The sequence below is a fragment of the Danio rerio genome, chromosome 2 (genome assembly GCF_052040795.2).
Source record: "Danio rerio strain M-AB ecotype USA chromosome 2, GRCz13ab, whole genome shotgun sequence".
NCBI classification, from domain to species: domain Eukaryota; kingdom Metazoa; phylum Chordata; class Actinopteri; order Cypriniformes; family Danionidae; genus Danio; species Danio rerio.
In genome coordinates this window covers 13,155,212-13,176,190 of record NC_141022.1, presented here as the reverse complement: position 1 = coordinate 13,176,190, position 20,979 = coordinate 13,155,212, and the positions used below count along the sequence as shown (strand labels likewise).

At 39.7% G+C, this 20,979-nt stretch overlaps 1 protein-coding gene across 1 annotated transcript in view; it reads left to right on the top strand.

Moving 5' to 3' along the window:
- Positions 1 to 20,979, top strand: part of dpp6b (dipeptidyl-peptidase 6b) — a gene marked incomplete in the record, with an annotated part of 226,674 nt that overhangs the window by 148,485 nt on the left and 57,210 nt on the right. Inside the window, 4 exon segments of the mRNA NM_001115122.1 lie at positions 7,427 to 7,525; positions 7,632 to 7,702; positions 7,875 to 7,927; positions 17,308 to 17,389. Of these exon segments, the coding sequence (NP_001108594.1) occupies positions 7,427 to 7,525; positions 7,632 to 7,702; positions 7,875 to 7,927; positions 17,308 to 17,389 (305 nt within the window).

Below are 20,979 nucleotides of genomic sequence, written 5' to 3'. Positions count from 1 at the left end.
CAGATTAGCCAGTGCTTTAAAATGAGCAGTAAAAGGTTTGAAAAGCTTTTTTAAAAGAAATAAATGTATGCATCTATCTATCTATCTATATCTATCTATCTATCTATCTATCTATCTATCTATCTATCTATCTATCTATCTATCTATCTATCTATCTATCTATCTATCTATCTATCTATCTATCTATCTATCTATCTATCTATCTATCTATCTATCTATGTCTGTCCGTCCGTCCGTCCGTCCGTCCGTCCGTCCGTCCGTCCGTCCGTCCGTCCGTCCGTCCGTCCGTCCGTCCGTCCGTCCGTCCGTCCGTCCGTCCGTCCGTCCGTCCGTCCGTCCGTCCGTCCGTCCGTCCGTCCGTCCGTCTATCCGTCTATCTGTCTGCTATCTGTCTGGCTGGGGCGAATGCCTTTAACACAGAGATCTTCATTTCTAATTTGATGTAACCTTTTTGTTTGTTTTATTGCTGAGCAACAAAAAATCTAACTGAAATTAAATGTTTCAATTAAAGTTTTTTCTCAGTGGCTTTGGTGCATTTCTCACAACACTATTTACATTTGCAAAACCTAAATGATAACCTGCAAAAGCGTGTCACTTGCTCAAAATGGATAGCCCATTCCTCAAAAGCAAGTATTCATGTCAATGGAAGTGTCAGTGTCATCATGATGAAAAGTCCTGACACTATTGTTTATGAACAAGATAGTCAAATGGCTTTGTCAAGTTTTCATCTTGACAGTTTACTCTGGACATTTATTCCAATGCAAAAAAAGACATGTCCTGAAAATGCTCAAGACAGCACTATATACTATTTGCACAGCCATTTGAAAAGTTAGACAGTTAAGTTAGACATCACTGCAATTAGTGAGGTATCTGAGTACAAGACACTAAATATGTATGTTTCACATTTTTACTGCATTTGCTCTTTGCAATTCTAATTTATTCACAGCATTGTGCAAAAGAATAAATACACCCTTATTTACAACAGACATAAACTTCCGTTGGCTTAACCTAACACATACATAGGTCTTTAAATCATTTGTGAAATTGTTCAATTTAGAGAACATTTTCAGGAAAAAAATAAGATTAGCTTCACTGATTTGGCAACTAGTTGAACTAGTATGTAATGACTCAAAGAATAATAAACTATTGGCTTTACATGTCAATGACTATTCAGCATTCACAAGTTTTGTTAATTTCTGACATGACATAAGCAAGTGATAATTTTATAAAACAGCAGAGAGTTGTATGAAAGCAATTGATGCATGTCTAAAAGCATTTGCAATTTGCTGGAAGGATTGGGAAACTACTATGCTACTATGATGTGCACAAATGTATAATTGTAATAGTGTTGTGAGAAATGCACCAAAGCCACTGAGAAAAACTGAAGAAAGAAAAATACAATAAAAGTAAACCCATTGCCTAACAAACTATGTGCATATATGTAGAAGTTAAGTCAATGGGTTTACTGACTTTTTAAAATAAAAAGCAAATTGCTTTTTACAGCGTAGATAGTTGGTGCAATAATACAAACTTCTCACAGTTTGGTTTGGCTTTTAGTTCTAGGTCACAGTTTTTGTACGGTTCAGTATTGATATCATATGTTTGGTAAAATATGGCTAATAATTCTGACTTCAACTGTATATCTATGATCAGGAGTTCCTGGGGGTCAGTATGCTACTATATTTTTAAATTACGAAAATAATTTTACATCACTTTTCTACACCAATGTATAAGTGACCACATGGGCATTGCCGACAAAAAGCATGTGTGTGTGTGCGTGGAAATGTATTACCCTCCATTCCTGTTAAATATATATATATATATATATATATATATATATATATATATATATATATATATATATATATATATATATATATATATATATATATATATATATTTCAGTCAGGATTGCTTTTGTCAAATGTTCTTGAAAAAAAAAACAAAATCCAGCTATGTGTGGACAGAGTATGTAAAGCAGCAGCAAGTCAAACCCCCAAACAAAACCTTTTGCCAGACGCTCGAAAACAACCGATGCAGCACTGATTTAATGGCATGAGAAAGTTAGTAGCCAATGTTGAGGACTGGGAGAAGCAATGCCCTGAGGTGAGATGACAAGCATGTTGCTTTAACTGAATAGACAATAATATAGGATCTGCAGGGGAAGCTACACTTTTTGTGTACCTGCTTCATTTGTGATCCAGCCAGGTTTTTATTCTGATTCATGGATACCTGGAAGGACAGTAGGCTGTTCATGGTATTTTCATAGCAACTGTGTTTCCAGCCAGTGATGACATTTACTATAAGAATAACATGGCATGCCACATTGCTAGTATAATCTGGGAAGCTATTCAGGAATATGATTTTAAATTTATATTAATGTCTTGGGGACCAAATTCACCTTACACAACACAACTGAACATTTATGGTTTGATTTGGAAAAATAGGTTTGTGCTACAGTATATCACCACTACCAAAGAAATGTCTCACACCAAGGAAAAATAAACTTCTATCCCTTGGCAGTCTGCAGTTATATAAGTCAGAATTATTAGCCCTCTTTGAATTTTTCCCAAATTAAGTTTAACAGAGCAAGGAAATTTTCACAGTATGCCTGATAACATTTTTCTAATGGGGAAAGTCTTATTTGTTTTATTTTGGCTAGAATAAAAAAAAGTTTTTAATTTTTTAAAAACCATTTTAAGGTCAAAATTATTAGCCTCTTTGAGCTATATATTTTTTTCAATAATCTACAGAACAAACCATCATTATACAATGACTTACTTACCCTGACTTACTTAGTTAACCTAATTAACCTAGCTAAGCCTTAAATGTAACTTTAAGCTAGAAGTGGCTTTAAAAAATGAACCGTATAGTCTAATATTAGGTACTGTCATTATGGCAAAGATAGAATAAATCAGTTATTAGAAATTAGTTATTAAAACTATTATGTTTATAAATGAGAATTCTGACTTCAACTGTATATATTACATAAGAGTCAAATAAATGACCAGCATTCAAATTAACAGTGGTGGCTCATACCCCTTTACCATTATTGTATTGTATCAACAGTTTGCCACTGCTATTAAATGTTTATTCATCGGTATTTGTAATGTTCTTTTCATTTACAGTATGTGTCTTAAAATAGGATGGTGCTGTGTTCATATGTAGAAAGATCGATAATGGGGCTGTGTGATTAAAGGTGCAGTAGAAACATTTTTTGTTGTGCTGGTTTAAAGTCTTTTCAATTTCCAATAGTAATGATTAAAGTCAATGGTCTAAATGTATTTACATGTATTTTTATATTCTGAGTAAGGCACAAGACTAAAAAATCTTTGTCCAATGAAAATTTGTTGAGCCGATAATTCCCATAATACTGCTAAGTAGCCCAAACTGTCTGTCAACAAATGTAGATTTGTACATATGCGCACCCGTTCACACAAATCCACCATTTGCATGTGTACATGAAAAAATAAATGCTGAATAAAATCATTTTAAAATAAATTCTAAATCAATTTTAGAGTACCTGCGATTGTCGTGCACATCTTGTCAGGGAAACACAGCTATGTGTTCAGTCGTAAATCTCCTCAGAAGGCCAGAAGGGTGCTCTAGTGTAAAAACCACAAACACAAAAAAGGAAATAAAAACCCGAAATCCACATAGCATTGCTTTATGAACTGATTTAATTGATTTTGCATCACTAATAATTACGTGACTACAGAATCATCTGTTAGAAAGATTTAATAACACTCAAATGAAGTGAGATGGGAGTAAAACATGTTATTAAGTGTGGCATTTTCACATGCCGCATTTACTACACACAGCCATAGTCTTCTGGACATTAAAATGCACCAGGTTGTTGAATTTTTTTTTTGGACTTCATTCCCACAACCATTTTTGGCCTTGATCAAATTTTTTTTAATAAGTCCTTTGTGCTGTGTTAAGTTGCCTTTGGATTTTGCTTTGTTTGCTTTGTGATTTTATGTTTCTGGTGTGTTTGTTTTGTGACTTTGTTTCTGTGTTTGCCCCTTTTTGGATTCCTGTTGATTTCATGTTCTGACTGGTATGTTTATGCTTACCCACCATCTGGATTACTTTCTGCCTTACCTGCTGTTACCTTGTATTGCAGGAATAGGTTTTTGTCTCTTTTTCAAAATAAACTGCACTTGGATATTCGGTTTTCTGCGACTCGTTCCACGACAGTCCTGGAATTTTACTAGAACAGGCTTTACTGACAAAGTGCACATGAATATTGCATTCTAAAAAATCAGCAGGTAAAAAAATAGCTGTATCTCAACTGATTTAGCCCAAGGTTGATTTAGTAATGATAAATGAAAAACAGGTGAGGCAGTGGCGCAGTAGGTAGTGCTGTTGCCTCACAGCAAGAAGGTCGCTGGTTCGAACCTCGGCTCAGTTGGCGTTTCTGTGTGGAATTTGCATGTTCTCCCTGCCCTTGCGTGGGTTTCCCTTCGGGTGCTCCAGTTTCCCCCACAGTCCAAATACATGCGGTACAGGTGAATTGGGTAGGCTAAATTGTCCGTAGTGTATGAGTGTGTGTGTTAATGTGTGTGTGAATGTTTCCCAGAGATGGGTTGCAGCTGGAAGGGCATCCGCTGCGTAAAAACTTGCTGGATAAGTTGGCAGTTCATTCCGCTGTGGTGACCCTGGATTAATAAAGGGACTAAACCAAGAAAATGAATGAATGAATAAATAAATGAAAAACTAAAACTAAACAAAAACTAAAACTAAACAAATCTAGCCTCATGCACAGTAGTAAAAAATAATAAACTGAAATAAAATAATAATTAGCAACAATAAATGAGCATTTTCAATGTTTCAATGTGATGTAATGTAAGTACACAAGTTAGCATAACACTGTTCTTTTCACATGAGGTGAGGGGTGGAGGGGGCATTTTAATTAACAAATCGGGAATATTTTGAGAGCTATTTCTGTTGTCTTTTAGGTGAAAGTCACTCAAAAGTAATGCATGCCAATGTAACTGTCAGTCACCAAGTTGAGTGCCCACCAGACACACTAGAGGGCACTCTACACATCACATCGGCCACTGAACTGGACTACAAATTCCATCATGCACTTTACACACACCAGTTCCAGATCATCACTGATTACAAACATAGCTGAAGCTTGTGAGGATTGAATACAAGGACTATACATACACCTCACTTTTAAACACATATATACTTAGTCTTGTATTACTGTACAATTCCTAGAATTTTCTTGCTCCTGTTCTTGTCTTTCATGGTTTTGGATAGTGGTGGGCAAAGCGAGGCTTTATGAAACACTGAAACATTAAAGGCAAATGTGTCGAAGCTTCTAAACTTTTTGAACCCTGTTTCTACAGTGACACCTAATGGTAATTTTTTATGTATTGCTCTGGAACAGCTTCCACAAAGAAACAGTTAAGCAAATTGATGTATTAACCGCCACACTGTAGAGTTGAGGTTTTAAGTGATTTGGTGAAGCTGTGAGACTTCCTGACTAGCATGCAGAGATAATGGGTTTGAATTTAGGGAGATGCAGCTGTAGATGTTAGCTTTCAAGTGCTCTGTTCTTGTAACATGTTTTGTTTTAACATTGGTCTGACATTGAAAAGAATACTTTGTGAATAAATATGTCTTTTTTTGGTCATAAAATAGTAACATTAATAAAATACATCAGGTCATTAGTTTAGAGAATTTGTAAGTCGGGATTCAAACTTAGGACATTCAAACTTAGGCCACTTGCAGCACAGTTACACTAAGCCATTAAGCCACATGAGATTTTTCCAACCCTGTCAGACAAATGCAGATTCGACAGGTTTTGAAATGCTTCTGAAATATCTGTGTCGAAACGTGTTTCACATCAGCCATCCCTAGTTTTGGATTTTTGGACTGTGTTTTGTTGAATATTTTGAGTGTTTACTGCCTATCCTGATCATTGCCTGTTCTTTGAATTTTGTTTGTGGATCACCTCTATTGCTACTCTTTTCCATATGGTTTTGATCTTGCCTCTATGACCATCTATTAAATAAAGCTGCACTTAAAACATTTACCACTATGTACACACCCCATCATTTTCAGTAATCAACATTCAGAACCTATAATTGCTAAATTTTTTTCCAGGTCGATTTTTTATTTATTTATTTTTTATCATTTTACCTACAGCACATAGAGTTATGTGACCCTGCTGTGTTAACTACACATTGCAAAGAGTCCATTGGAGTTTCGAGTCCCATGAAGGAGCTACATATGGAAACTTTTGTTTTATGTTTACCTTATGATTAAAGTTGTTGCTTGTCCGTTGGTTCCTAACGATGGACCCATTCTTGAGCCTTACTTTGCACTTACCTTACTTTTTATGACAATTGGAAGCTGTGCCAAAGATGCCTTGAGACGACATATTTTCCATTACATTAAAATTATTATTTACATTAAATTATTTGTTTACAGAAGATAATATGGAAAAAACATAGAAAAAAATTCAAGTTATTTATTTTATTTTTTTCTAAGAAAAATGTGACTGTTTTAGACAATGTTTGTTTTAAATTTAGCTGTTCAACGTTGATGTTCAATAAATAATCTGTCACATTCAAATAAATGTTCGGGTAGGATCCAATAGCGAGTGAACAAAGGAATTTATTAGACACAGTCAAACTCAAGAAACAGGTGCAACAAAAGAGTGCGGTGCTAAGGCTAGGGGAACAGTAGGAATCAAACAGGAAATCAGGCTCTAGCAGAAACTCCTCACGGTCCTGAGCACAGACAGAAAGACACACATGAGTACACGTAACGAACTGACAATGAACATTAAACACGTAGCACTTATATAGTCACGATGATGTATATCAGCTGGCGAAAAATCAATCCAGCGGAGTGACGTAAGGCCACGTGACCAAAACAATACACGTGGGCCACAAAAGCAAAACAAACCCACATGATCACACAGACATTCCGGGAGAGCGCACAAACCTGCAACCGTGACATAATCAAAGTAGATAGTGTGTGTTTTCCTTCAATTAATTTAAATCAAGTAATGCACCCTTCATTCAAAAATCTCTCACTTGTAATATTTGAGCATATTTACTGTACAAAACCTGCCACTGAACTATAAGGGCAAAATAAATTAATAAATAAATAATCGTTCATTAAATGTAATCGAGTTAAAATGTTCAATTATGATTTATTTTTTATTTTAGGCCAAATCCCTCAGCCCCAGTAATTTCTTATTAAACATGAAATGTGGACTGTGTGCTTGTCCATGTGCGTTTGTTTATTATGAATTATTAATTAGGTAAACTACATGTAATAATGAACCAGCAGCATCATGGAAAAATAAACTGATTCATAGTGATAAAACTTTTATAAACTCCTGACTGTATAAGAAAATTCTGCATGTCCATTAAATATTGTTTTCTTCTTCCCTTCAAAGACACTGAACTGCTGTACCACGACCACGATGGCAATGTGAAGATGTTGAACATTCAGACGAATTACAACAAGACTCTGGTGGAGAACAAGACATTTGAGAGTTTCCACAGCCAGGTTCTTATCACTTTGATTAACAATAAAGGATGCAAACCTTTTGTATGTCGAAATTTAACTTTAGAGTAATGTGAATTTCTGTTTTCAGGAAGCCTACAGACCAACCCAATATCAAGTGTCTCCAGATCTAAAATATGTCCTGTTGGCCTACAATATCATGCCGGTAAATGTTCTGAATCATAATGTGAATCTAGCTGTGTTTGTTTCGAAGATCATCTTGTCTTTTGTTGCAGCGTTCTCTTATCTGTTGCATCACGTCTCTTTGTAATTGATGACACACTATGTGACTGATGGCACTTGTAAAGGACATCTCGTCTGTTGTCTTTGTTCTGCAGATTTATCAGTATTCCTTCATGGCGTATTACATCATCTGCAGCCTTGATTCTCCGTAAGTCTGCTTGTTATGACTGAATTTGTTCCATATTACAACTGGTGTTCTTTTTTTTTATTGTCATCTCTGTTGTCACAAGGGTTCAGTTCATTGAGCTCAATGGAACTGAGGCATTGTAGAGAACTGAGTTGTGGGTAGCACTGCCATCTAGTGTGCTTCTGAAGATCTGATAAGACAAGATAAGAACAGATCATTTCCATTCATTCATTTTCTTCGGCTTAGTCCACTTAGGTCGCCACAGCAGAATAAACTGCCAACTTATCCAGCATATATTTTACACTGTGGATGTCATTTGAGCTGTAACCCAGTACTGGGAAACATCCATACACACTCATGGACATACATACACTACGGCCAATTTAGTTTATTCAATTCACCTATACCACATGTCCTTGGACTGTGGGGGAAATCAGAGCACCCAAAGGAAACAAAGTGAACATGGGGAGAACATGCAAGCTCCACAGAGAAACGCCAACTGACCCAGATGGGGCTCGAACCAGTGACCTTCTTGCTGCCAATGAGTGCTACCCACTGGGCCACAATGCTTCTCCTAGCCAATCATGTTCTAGTATATTTGGGAGGACAATTATACTAATCGCAATTTCTATTGATCAACTATTACAACATATGTGGCATCAGTGACAGTGAAAGAAGATCAAGAAGCATGTGTTGGTGATTGATTGTTATATAAAACTATAAATAAACATTTGAAAGAAACAGTATACTGTAGCTTGTAATGTATAGTGCCATCAGGTCATTGCTGAATCAGTGTTTCAACTGTGCAAAGATTTGTCAATTGACAAATGTAACATTACCCTAAGAAAAGCCTATCAGTGTTCAAAAGCTGATATCTAGTAAGATAACATTTACATTTACTCATTTATCAGACTCTTTTATCCAAAGCGACTTACAAGTGAGGATAAATGAAGCATTTCCTATCATCAGAGAGCATCGGTATATAAATGCTAAGATAGGTCTAAGATATTAATTATATATAGAGTCAAGCCCAAAAATATCCATACACTCCTGGCAAATTCTGACTTAACGTTTTTGTTCAAATTGAAATAAAACCTGAGAAATGTATTTTTCTCTTCACAACGATGCCTCTTGTACATCATCTTATTATATTTTGGCAGAAGCCTCTAATATTTATGATAAAAAAAACTTTGAATTTGCCAGGGGTATGCATAATTTCGGGCTTGATTGTAGGAAAATAAAATAATCTAGATAAAAATTTTTTTAGCAAAAAGTAATCTAGATAATCCAGATTTATATATATATATATATATATATATATATATATATATATATATATATATATATATATATATATATATATATATATATATATATATTTTTTTTTTTTTTTTTTTTTTTCGTTTTTTTTTTTTTTTTTTTTTAAACAAACATATAGTCAGCCTAAAATACTTTAACAGAAGAGTGTATATATCTGTTTTATCTTTCTTGTATCTCTTCTCTATATGGAAATCAGAAATGGCTATATACTGTATGTACATATAAAATTGTTGCTAATACATTTGCACTTGTAAATAATGGAAAATATATGTAAACGGCAAAGAACCTGGATTGACTGTAAAACACATTCATTTCTACTAACATTGATAGCAAACATGACAGATATTTCACCAGGATTAATCTAAGATTGGTTGTTAGGTTTCCTCCAGGTTCTCCGGTTTCTCCCATAGTCCAAAGACATGTGTTACTGATCAACTCAATAATCTTAATTGGCAGTAGTGTATGAGTGTGTGTAAATGAGAGAATTTATAGGTGTTTCTCAGCACTCATGAGTAAGTCTGCTCTTAGTGCTTGGTTGAAGCTAAAAGGGCATCCGCATAAAACATATGCCAGAGTAAGTAGTGATTCCAATGTGGCAACCCCTAATAAATCAGTGAAAACCCAAAGGAGAGCGAGTGGTTGTTCTTTTGCTCTAGGGCAGTGATTCTCAAACTGTGGTATGTGTACCACTAGTGGTACGCTGGCCTACTTTTAGTGATACGCAGAGGAATCGCTGAATAATGAAAGAAAAAATGAATACAATTTAAATCTTTTGACATGTATGATAACAGCATTGTGATCAGCATTGGCTGTTCTCTGAAGCCTACAAAGTGCTGTGCTTAGAATGTGTACTTTAGTGCATTGCGTCATCAGCTGCTAAAAATCAATCCAATTGGCACAGAACTAGAGGCGCGTGGCGCTTGAAGAGCAGATACGAGCTACAGCAGTTGTCCCATACCCCCCAGGATCAATTGGTACTGGGCTGCACAAGAAATCATTAATTATTTCAGTTTTATTTATTATCTGAGTCTAAACAATCTTTTATTTAGAAAAAATCTTACTGTCTTGGTACATCTCGGTCACCCGAGCTCCAAACTTTAACCCACAGGCTAGCAAAATGAGTAAGAACTGCCAACAAATGGATCCACAAATCAGGTGAATCCAGCATGTCCCTGCAAGATCAACTACTGTAAATCACAAATAATGGTGGCTGTTCACATATCATGCCATTTCCACGCACAAGTTCATTATTTATATTGAAGGCGCAAGCAGCACGCTTGCTCATGTATTCCAGGCGTGCCGAGATAAAAAACATCTTAACTTTTCAGAATGTCGCACCACGAGTCACATGACAAGAACCGACCAATTAGCTTTATATTTTGTATGGAATATTATTTCATTTGATTAATTATCTCATATACAAACACAGAACACCTAGTTCTTTTTTGCAGTGCTTTTTAATTTTCTCCGAAAAACCTGTATCAGAGTGCAGCAATGTTTTGTCAACTTGACATCCTCTGAGAAAAAACGGGTTCCCCTTCGGTTGGGGAACTACAGTGCTATAAGTGGATTTGATGTTCTAAATCCACGTATGGGAGGATTCGGAACTGGGTTTTCTCCCTTGCCTGGCGTGCCTTTGGGTCCGGTCCTCCAGAGCGGTGCGTATAAAGTTGCAACTTCACAAAGAGAGCAACACAGTCGTGCAGCACGTCCTTTTCAGGACAGCACTCCGACTGTGCGTTTCTGGATGCTGTGGGTTCCTGTCCTTGGATGATGGGCACGGGCACTGCGTTACATGCTCCAGCATGTTAATGCGCTGCTCGCGGGCAGTTCATGTCGTCATTGCGATGATATGACTGTTGCGCAGTAAAGATCGCGGTTAGCCTTTGCAAAAGGGCAAACCACCCCAGCTGTCCCCTGCTTTGCAGCGGGCTCTCGGGCAGATCTGAGGGTTCAACGAGAGATAATCCGTCGCCCACGGGCCCGCGGACCTCTCGCTCCTCCAAGCGCTCCATCTAAGCTTCGAGCGGGGGAAGCGATGCACCTAACAGATGGTAGCCCTTACGCTCGATGACACCGGAGACCAGACATCCACCGCGGCATCGGAGGGTGGGTTTCATTGTCCGATGATGATCCAGACCCGCTCGCCCCCTTCGGGCAGGTGAGCGCTGTCAAAACTCAGCTCGCAGGGTCCACATGCTCCGCCAGCGGCTCACGGGTGCTGGGGGGACGGTCTCCCTTCTCCCAGCCCCTAAGCCCCCTCTCCGGAGTCAGGGTGCGGAGTCAGAGCGAATCGCTCTCCTCCAGCTCTTCTGTGGACCCTCGTGCTCCCCGGATCAGCACACCCGCTCCGCGCTGCCCCTCCGCTGGTACATCAGCGATTGCTGCGATGACGCCATTAGCGAGGGCTCTGCCTGCCTGGTTAGCGCGGGCCAGCCCCTCGCGGTGGCTCATATGCATGATCAGACTCAGCTATGAGCTTCAGTTCTCGAAACAGCCTCCCAGGTTCACGGGCGTGTATTTCACCAGGGTCAATTCCCCGTCCGCCCCTGTCTTGCGAGAGGAGATTGCTGCCCTCCTGGCGAAGGGTGCAATCGAGCCAGTTCCTCCAGCCGAGATGGAGAGCAGGTTTTACAGCCCGTACTTCATTGTACCCAAAAGGAGCGGTGGGTCACAGCCAATCCTAGATCTGCGTGTTTTGAACCGCTGCCTTCGCAAGCTGTTGTTTAGAATGCTCACGCAGAAGCGCATCCTCCGATGCGTTCGTCCTCAGGATTGGTTTGCGAGCGTGGCAATACAAGGTCCTCCCCTTCGGGCTCTTTCTGTCTCCGCAGGTCTTCGCCAAATTCGCGTAGGGTGCCTTAGCGCCCCTTCGGCTAGCGGGTATCCGCATACTCAATTATCTCGACGACTGGCTGATTTAGCTCACTCGCGGGAGCAATTGACCATGCACAGAGACGAGATGCTCCGGCATCTTCGCCTATTGGGGTTGCAGGTCAACCGGGAAAAGAGCAAACTCGCCCCCGTGCAGAGGATCTCTTTTCTCGGGATGGAGCTGGACTCGATTACCATGCTGAACTGTCTGAGGGAGCTCGACAGCAAACTAGTGGTCCCACTGAAATACCTTTAGAGGCTCCTGGGGCATATGGCATCCACTGCGGCTGTCACACCGCTCAGACTGCTCCATATGAGACCATTTCAGCACTGGCTTCTAGATCGAGTTCCAAGATGCGCATGGCATGCGGGCGCACACCGAGTCTCCGTTACTGTGCTGTGTCGCCGCACCCTCAGCCCCTGGAACGACCCCTTGTTCCTGCAGGCCGGTGTGCCTCTGGGACAGGCGTCCAGTCATGTTGTTGTCTCAACAGATGCTTCCAACACAGGCTGGGGAGCCGTGTGTTGCGGGCATGCAGCTGCGGGCCTGTGGAAAGGCACCCAGCTGCATTGGCATAATAATCGCCTAGAGCTGTTGGCAGTGTTCCTCGCTCTCCACCGTTTTTCTCCGGTGTTGGAGCAGCAACACGTGCTGGTCAGGACGGACAGTACGTCGGCGACAGCGTATATCAACCGCATGGGGGGTGCGCGCTCTCGCCGCATGTCTCAGCTCGCCCGCCGTCTGCTCCTCTGGAGTCACCCACGGCTGAAATCGCTGCGCGCCATTCACATGCCAGGTATGCTCAATCGTGCAGCCGATGCGCTCTCACGGCAGCAGATTCACTCTGGAGAATGGAGACTCCACCCCGAGTCTATTCAGCTGATATGGGCGCGATTCTGGGAGGCCCAGATTGTTCTGTTGCCTCCCCCGTAAACCGAATTGCCAGTTGTTCTATTCCCTGACCGAGGGCACTCTCGGCACGGATGCACTGGCCCACAGCTGGCCTCAGGGCACACGTAAGTATGCGTTTTCCCCAGTGAGCCTACTCGCGCAGCTACTGTGCAAGGTCAGGGAGGACGAGGAGCAGGTTCCGATAGTTGAGCCCCTCTGGCCCAACCGGACCTGGATATCAGAGCTCTCCCTCCTCGCGACGGCCCTCCCCTGACAGATCCCTTTGAGAGAGGACCTACTTTCTCAGGGACAGGGCACCATCTGGTACCCTAGCCCCGATCTTGGGAACCTCCACGTGTGGTCCCTGGACGTGAGGAAGACTTAGGTAACCTGCCGTCTGCGGTGGTTGATACCACCATTCAAGTTAGAGCCCCCTCCATGAGGCGCGCCTACGCCCTGAAGTGGAGTCTATTCACTGAATGGTGTGTTTCTTGCAGAGAAGACCCCCGAACTTGCCAGATCAGTGTTGTGCTCTCTTTCCTTCAAGAGAAGCTGGATAGCAGGCTGTCGCCCTCCACTCTCAAGGTTTACGTTGCCGCCATCTCCGCTCACCATGACGCGGTGGCTGGCGGCACAGTGGGAAAGCATAACCTCATCAGCCGGTTCCTCAGAGGTGCTAGGCGAATTAATCCAACTCGGCCCCCTCTTACGCCCTCTTGGGATCTCGCCCTCGTCCTCACGAGCCTGCGTTCAGATCCCTTAGTCACTCGATTCAGTATCCTTAAGATTTCTGTCCCTGAAGACAGCTCTGCTGGTCGCGTTGGCCTCCATTAAGAGGGTCAAGGACCTGGAGGCATTTTTGGTCAGTGACTCGTGCCTGGATTTCGGGCCGGATTTCTCACGTTATCCTTAGACCCCGCCCGGGTTATGTGCCCAAAGTTCCTACCACTTTCTTAGAGATCAGGTAGTAACCCTGCAAGTGCTGCCCCTGGAGAAGGCAGACCCAGCCCTTTCCTTACTCTGTCCAGTTCGCGCCCTGCGCATTTATGTGGACCGTACTCAGTACTTTAGATCTTCTGAGCAGCTCTTTTTCTGTTATGGTGGACGGCAGCAGGGAAGTGCCGTGTCCAAACAAAGATTATCCCACTAGATTGTGGAGGCCATTTCATGTGCTTATTTGAGCAGAGGTCAGCCGCGTCCCCCGGGAGTGCGTGTGCACTCCACTCGGAGCGTTGCATCCTCTTGGGCGCGTGCACGCGGCGCCTCTTTAACAGACATTTGTAGAGCTGCGGGCTGGGCAACACCCAACACATTTGCAAGGTTTTACAATCTGCGAGTGGAGCCGGTTTCCTCAAGGGTATTAGGTAACCCTTGGTGATTGAGGAAACAACTCGGTGGGGTGTTGTAACACGCTTGCGGTGCCTTTTTCCCTAACACGGAGAGATGTGCACCTTCCCATCTGTCAGTAAAGTTCCCCGTTCGGTGAGCCCTGCAGATTCCTCCGAGGCCCCCAGCACTGACTCAGCGGAGGAGTCACTTGCTGGCCCACTACGTTAGGTCTGCCCGCTGGTCAGCCTGCGTTTTTGGGTATAGGTGCCGGCTATGTGCGATCCCCATTGGCGATCCCATATGCTTATTTCCACCATGGTTGAAGTCCTCCCCCTGGGTGGACCCGTGCCTTCCCTATCCGCTAACCACCTTCTTATGCGCACTCCCCCTCCTTAGGGTTAGTCCATATGTAATTCCATTTTGTCTCCCTATTGGGTGCGGATGGTCTCCGCAGCGTCCTCCCTACCGGGATTGCACGCTCACAACGTACTGTCGTATTCCTAGAATTATCTAGACGCTAGCGACTCCCAAAAAAATATACCTATTCCGTAAAGCTTCTTTGAAGTGGGGATAAGTTAGGGCCAAGGGCATGTTGGAGGACCGCGCCTTTCATGATTTGGGTACGTCATGCTTGCCTGACTGCCCTCTCATCGTAGACGTTGGTAAGGTGCATTATGGGTCATTATGGCGCTTTCAATGGCTCCCATACGTGGATTTAGAACATCAAATCCATTTATAGCACTGGAGTTCCCCAACCGAAGGGGAACGTTAGAGGTTACAGAAGTAACCCTTCGTTCCCCGAGGAAGGGAACGGAAGAGCTATACTCCGTCGCCATAATGACTGTCCCTTAGCTGTTTAAAAGTCTCTTCAGCTTAAAAAGGATGGCATTTGCTGGCGCCAGGTGTGCTTATATGCTCAGTTAATTGGCAATGCAGCACACCTGCGCAAGCTTACGCTGCCAAGTCATTGCTTTCATTGGCCTGTTCAATGCTCTTTCAGACAAGCGGCTTCTGAACCGAATCCTCCCATACGTGGATTTAGAACATCAAATCCACTTATACCACTTGTGCCGGCGTTTGATGCAGAAGTATAAATCAGCCTTCATCCATCATGTTTTTACACAGCGGATACACTCATTCACACACATACCCTACGGACAAGTTAGCTTACCCAATTCACCTGTACCACGTCTTTGGACTTGTGGGGTAAACAGGAGCAACCCACGCGAACGCGAGGAAAACATGCAAACTCCACAAAGAAATGCCAACTGACCCAGCCAAGGCTCGAACCAGAGACATTCTTGCTGTAAGGCGTCAGCACTAGCTACTAAGTCTCCGCGTCGCCTATAATATGATATATAGCCTATATTTATGACATTCAAACATTTCCAGATTTTGATGAATTGGCTTCTAAGTTAATACTTTACATTAAAGTACAGCAGTTCTCTTTTTACTTTTTAAGAACAGCACCATTTTTAGTTAACTTTTTAGTAAACACTTAAGATTTTTTTTTAACCTGCAAGCGCAGTTAATGTCTAAACTATTAATACTGTTTTAAGTGGCTGACAGTAATACATATATTTAATAATATGAATTAATATGCCTCGTTTTCGAACTGTGCAGTGATGTAGCTTTTTTTAATCAGGCCTACTATGCTACTGTATTTTAATACTGGTCATTATGGTGGTACTTGGAGAGATAATTCTTTTGAGGTGGTACTTGGTGAAAAAAGTTTGAAAACCATGCTCTAGGTCATTCTAGTCACAAAGAATGCATCTCCATAGTAATTTTATTCAGCTTAATTTAGCCTGCTTTCATGCAATTCAATCAGGACCAAATTCAGAATAGCCTGAAAAGCCCAGCTTAATCCATTAACTTGCTTTTATGCAAAACCGCTCAGGTAACAGAGGTGTCAGAACAATAACTGCACCCACAGAATAAAACACGATGTTCAGATCACACATCGTGTAGGTCATATTCCACACAGTTGTTTCTTCAAAATGTCTAGTTTTGTTCATTCTACATGTAATCTTGAAGCATCAAACCCATTTGGGTGCTATTGACCTTTGCTTATTTACATACCTGTTCCCATGACTGTTCCCAGCAAGTATTTTCTGTTTTTAAAAGATGTCTAATAGATGTCTAATAGACGTCTAAACATAATCATCCTGGCTAAAACAAGGCTAAATTTGGGCTGTCAGTCTGAGAATAGGTGGCTAGTCTAGTTTTGTTTTTTTCTTAGATGTCTATTACAATTTCTGATCTAATGCTTTGACATACACATACAGTACATACTTATCCAAAAATATACATAATCATATTTGTAAAACTGTACATATACAAAACAATAGACATAAAACACACAGAAAGAACACAGATACTGATACCCTACCCTACCCTACCCTACCCAACCCTCGCCAGAAACAATCTGCATTTTTTCATTTTCAAAATACTTTATTCTGCGAGATTTATGTGCAAAACAAAGTCCCCATAAGGTTATAATGTACTGGTATTTCTATTGACCTTATTCTTCAATGCAGAAGTGCAGTCATTTTTTTCATTTGTCTTAGAACTTCTGATTCAGGTGCCTTTCGGAGAAATGACTAGTAATAATAAATGGTATAAAACGGTTAAATTACTTGTTCTACAGACAAGTGTGTCCATGACTATACAGACAAAGTAGAATAATATAATATAAAATATCATATTGCAACATCAAGCAGCATAACGAGCTGTTTTTATGTCTAAAAATGAATGGAAGTTTATGAGATCTGAAGTCTCGAGCCAAAAAAATTCAATTGGCTTGTACGTGAAGAATAAGGTCACATACACACATACACACACACACACACACACACACATACACACACACACAGATGCACACACACACAGACGCACACACACACCACACACACACACACACACACACACACACACACATACAGTTGTGCTATTGTTGTTTTGAGAATTGTTTGTGTTTTGACAGAGAGAGAGTGGAACTGACCCCTAATGAGGTGCAGAGCACCGCACTGCAGTATGCCGGATGGGGTCCCAAAGGACAGCAGCTGGTAAGAGAATCACAAACACACTCATAGTAAATCATGTGTCAATAAAAAAAAAGTAGTTGGGATGAAACTTTAAAAATAAATTAAGAATTAAAGATTGCAAAACACAATATTAATAGGTGTAAGGAGGCCATTTTGAATTGTCATTTTTGTTACTGGGTTTGCTGGAATTAACATGTTTAATCTTCAACCAACATTGGTTTTGACATCATTGAAGCACCTCTATTACCAGTCTTAAACATACTGGGATTTGTTTCACAAAAGCATTGTCAGTCAACTATTGCCACAGCTTCTGCTATTACCAACATAGTTCAACAACTCAGTGTTTCTCCAATCAGTATTTCTAACAAATACTCCAACACAATCTCATAGCAATTCATAACCTTTTGATTTAGTGGCTAATTTGTATGAATTCATACGATCTCAATCACACAATTAAGTTCGATTTGCTTATCCCCCAATGATGGTTGGGTTTAGGGGCAGGGTTGGGTGCCACACCTCATTTTTAATATTGGACATTTTCATACAACTGAACTGAACTTGTACGAATTTGTACTAATTAGCCACTAAACTGATAAAATGTCAAATAGTTACGTTTCCTCTTGAAATCGAGCTCAATACTCAGAAAGAAATTCAGTGGTTAATTCTTTGTTATCTGCACTTATTCACTATGCACTTGACCGCTCAAACATTATATGGTTTTTTTATCATCACTCTGTGAGGAGGTTTTCTCAGTAAATAATTGCTCATTTTCTGTTTGTATTTTTTGTTATGAATACTCTATCTGCACTATTTATACTTGCAGCTGTTTTGTTTAATTGGCTCACACGTGTACATTCTTTCTTGACATTCGAAATTGTTATCTAACCTTCTGTTGGAGAACGTTATGATTAGTAAAAAAAATATTATAAAAAGAAAATTCATGACAGAGTAAACATATATATGTATTTTAGTGGTGGGCCATTATTAGCGTTAATGTGACAAACTAGGGTATTAGACGCAAATAAAGAGTAAGGACAGGTTAGAGTGTAATGGAATTAAAAAACCCACACCAAATGGAAAAAAAAAAAAAAAACTTCTGCATTTCACGATGTGTGTGTGTGTGTGTGTGTAGTCTTTTACTGACATCTTTTATTGTGTGGATCTTGTCGGAAAATATGGCAAAAAATGTCCTACATGACAAAAATAGTTTGATCGTGCTGTTTACTTCAATAATTCCACTAATATATGCACTGTTAAAAAAATCTGATAAATTTACGGAAAAATGCCGACAGCTGTGGTTGCCAGAACTTTTCCATAAAAAAGTTCAGTTCACAAAAACGTAGCTTAGTGCATAAAAACGTCATTCAATGCACTAATGTGTTCATGTGTGTTTACAATTAGCAAACAGATTTTCACTGCATAAGTAACTACACAGTTACCTTTAAACAAAAGAAGATGCAGCATACCATCAAATACTCTTAGTTCATCTTGGACTTGCTCCAAGATGCTACTATCCTCCACAATGGTGACACAAAAAGCATTTTACAGTATTTTGCTGTGTTTTCTTTTTCTTTCTTGATTTACGGTAAAATACCGGCAGCTCTGGTTGCCAGTAATCTACTGTTTTTAACATTTTAAATTCATAAATTCAGAAAATTTCTGTTAAAAATAGTCCACAGTCTGTATTTTTCATCGAAGACATTTAACCTCTCAAATCCCAGAGCAAAATCCTCACTAGTGTCCTCACTACAGAGGGTTGAACACTCAGACAGTGATGAAGTTAATCAGATAATTAGGTGTCTAAATAAAGGAGGATTGAGAATTATTTATGAACAACTGTTAATAGCAGAATCACTGAAGTAAAGTAAAACACAAAAAACACAGCCAAAACAAATTACACAATAAAAAATTTTATTTCTCAAGATCTCAGCAGAGATCATTTAACAACTCTACAAACATCAGGATCTTCACTTATTACTGACATTTGACTTTATTTATGTCTATGAACAAAAGCTCTTCATGAAATTTTTGTTGTTAATTTGAAGTCCCCATGATGGAGGACAGAGTCTGCTTTAGTTTGATTCTTCAACTATTTTTTTTTCTGACATTGGTTTTTATGTTACCTGCTATAATTAATTATGTTAATCTCACTATTTGTATAGCATGAAAAGCCAAAAGATAAAAGCCAATAATAAGTCTGATAAGATTGTCTATGAAATCAAAATCACCCTCACCTACTTGTGCACTCACTGAATATCTTGTTATAAGTGAGGAATACCATATGTAAATGAAACTACTTGACCTTCAGCAGCCAATAACTGTTTAACAGGTTTAAATACAGCATTCAAAATGAGAATGTTTGATCTATGGCAGAACTGAAAAAAACAGACATCAACAATTAGTCTTTTAATCTCAACAACGGTGACAAACAAAAAATAAAAATGAACCCAGAACACTCTACTGAAATATTACCTCCCAAAAACAACATTAAATAAAGGAAAAGAAAGAGATTGTAAGAACTTTAAGCTGCATAGTATTTTCATGCTGCAATGCATGCTGGGATTTTTGTACTATGCTGGCACCCAGCATGCATTGCAGCATGAATGAATTTAGCAGCTTTTTTTTTTTTGCAACAATGGTTGAGGTTCATATCTCGATTTTTCATTTCTCTGTCATAATGTGCCGCTGAAGATCTCAAAGTTTTGTGCATGAAATTAATAAAACTTTTAATTTTTATTAATTCCTTGATAACTGAACCTCTATGGGAAGTTGTAACATATTCCAAACAATATCAAATAAATCAATTTTTAATGGCTTAAATGCTAGAATTTACGTCTGTAACAATTAAGTACACACAGTAGAGTTACTCATTGCCTTTTTTTGCTATAACTGATGAGTTTCAAAAACACAGTTATTACAGCCAGAGACACATTAAGATAGAAGAGTAAAGGTTCAAGAGCCCAACCAAAGCAGCCTCTGATCTCCATGATGATGAGGTGAAATTAAATATTTTCAATAAAAATATAAACCTCTGTTAATTATAAAATATTCTTGCAGATATGATAGAATTGAAGTCAAACTGTAATCATTGAAGCCGGTAATACTGTTATTTAATAGAGTTGTTTAATCCTCTGTTTTAATTCATTTGGTTTGGTGTGAGGCTGTGTCTGTAGTTTGATTTCTTGTTCTATCCTTCAGTGATTGTGCTTGTTAACAGCAGGTGTTCATCAGTGTCTGAATTCACTTCTTTGTGGTCATTCACTCTGTCTAGTGGACTAAACTAATTAACTAATTTAGGGACTGGTGAATGAGGGTGTGTGGTGAGATTTCTGACATTTTAATTAGTTTCTCAAAAACAAAAGTTAGATCTGTTAAAGCTATTTTCCGTATTTTGGACAGAAATGAGCTGGTAATCATTTAATAGGTTTTCACTGTAGATTGTACAGACTTTTACTGTTCAAATCACAGACTTTTTAAAGTGTGCATACTCAACGTCTAAATTCCATTTCTGTTTAGTTCAGTAATGACTTTAGTCAGATCAAGCTAATCATAAATCACTTTTTTGAGCTTATGTAGGCCTACAGTTCAAAATTCATGTTTAACTGAATAAC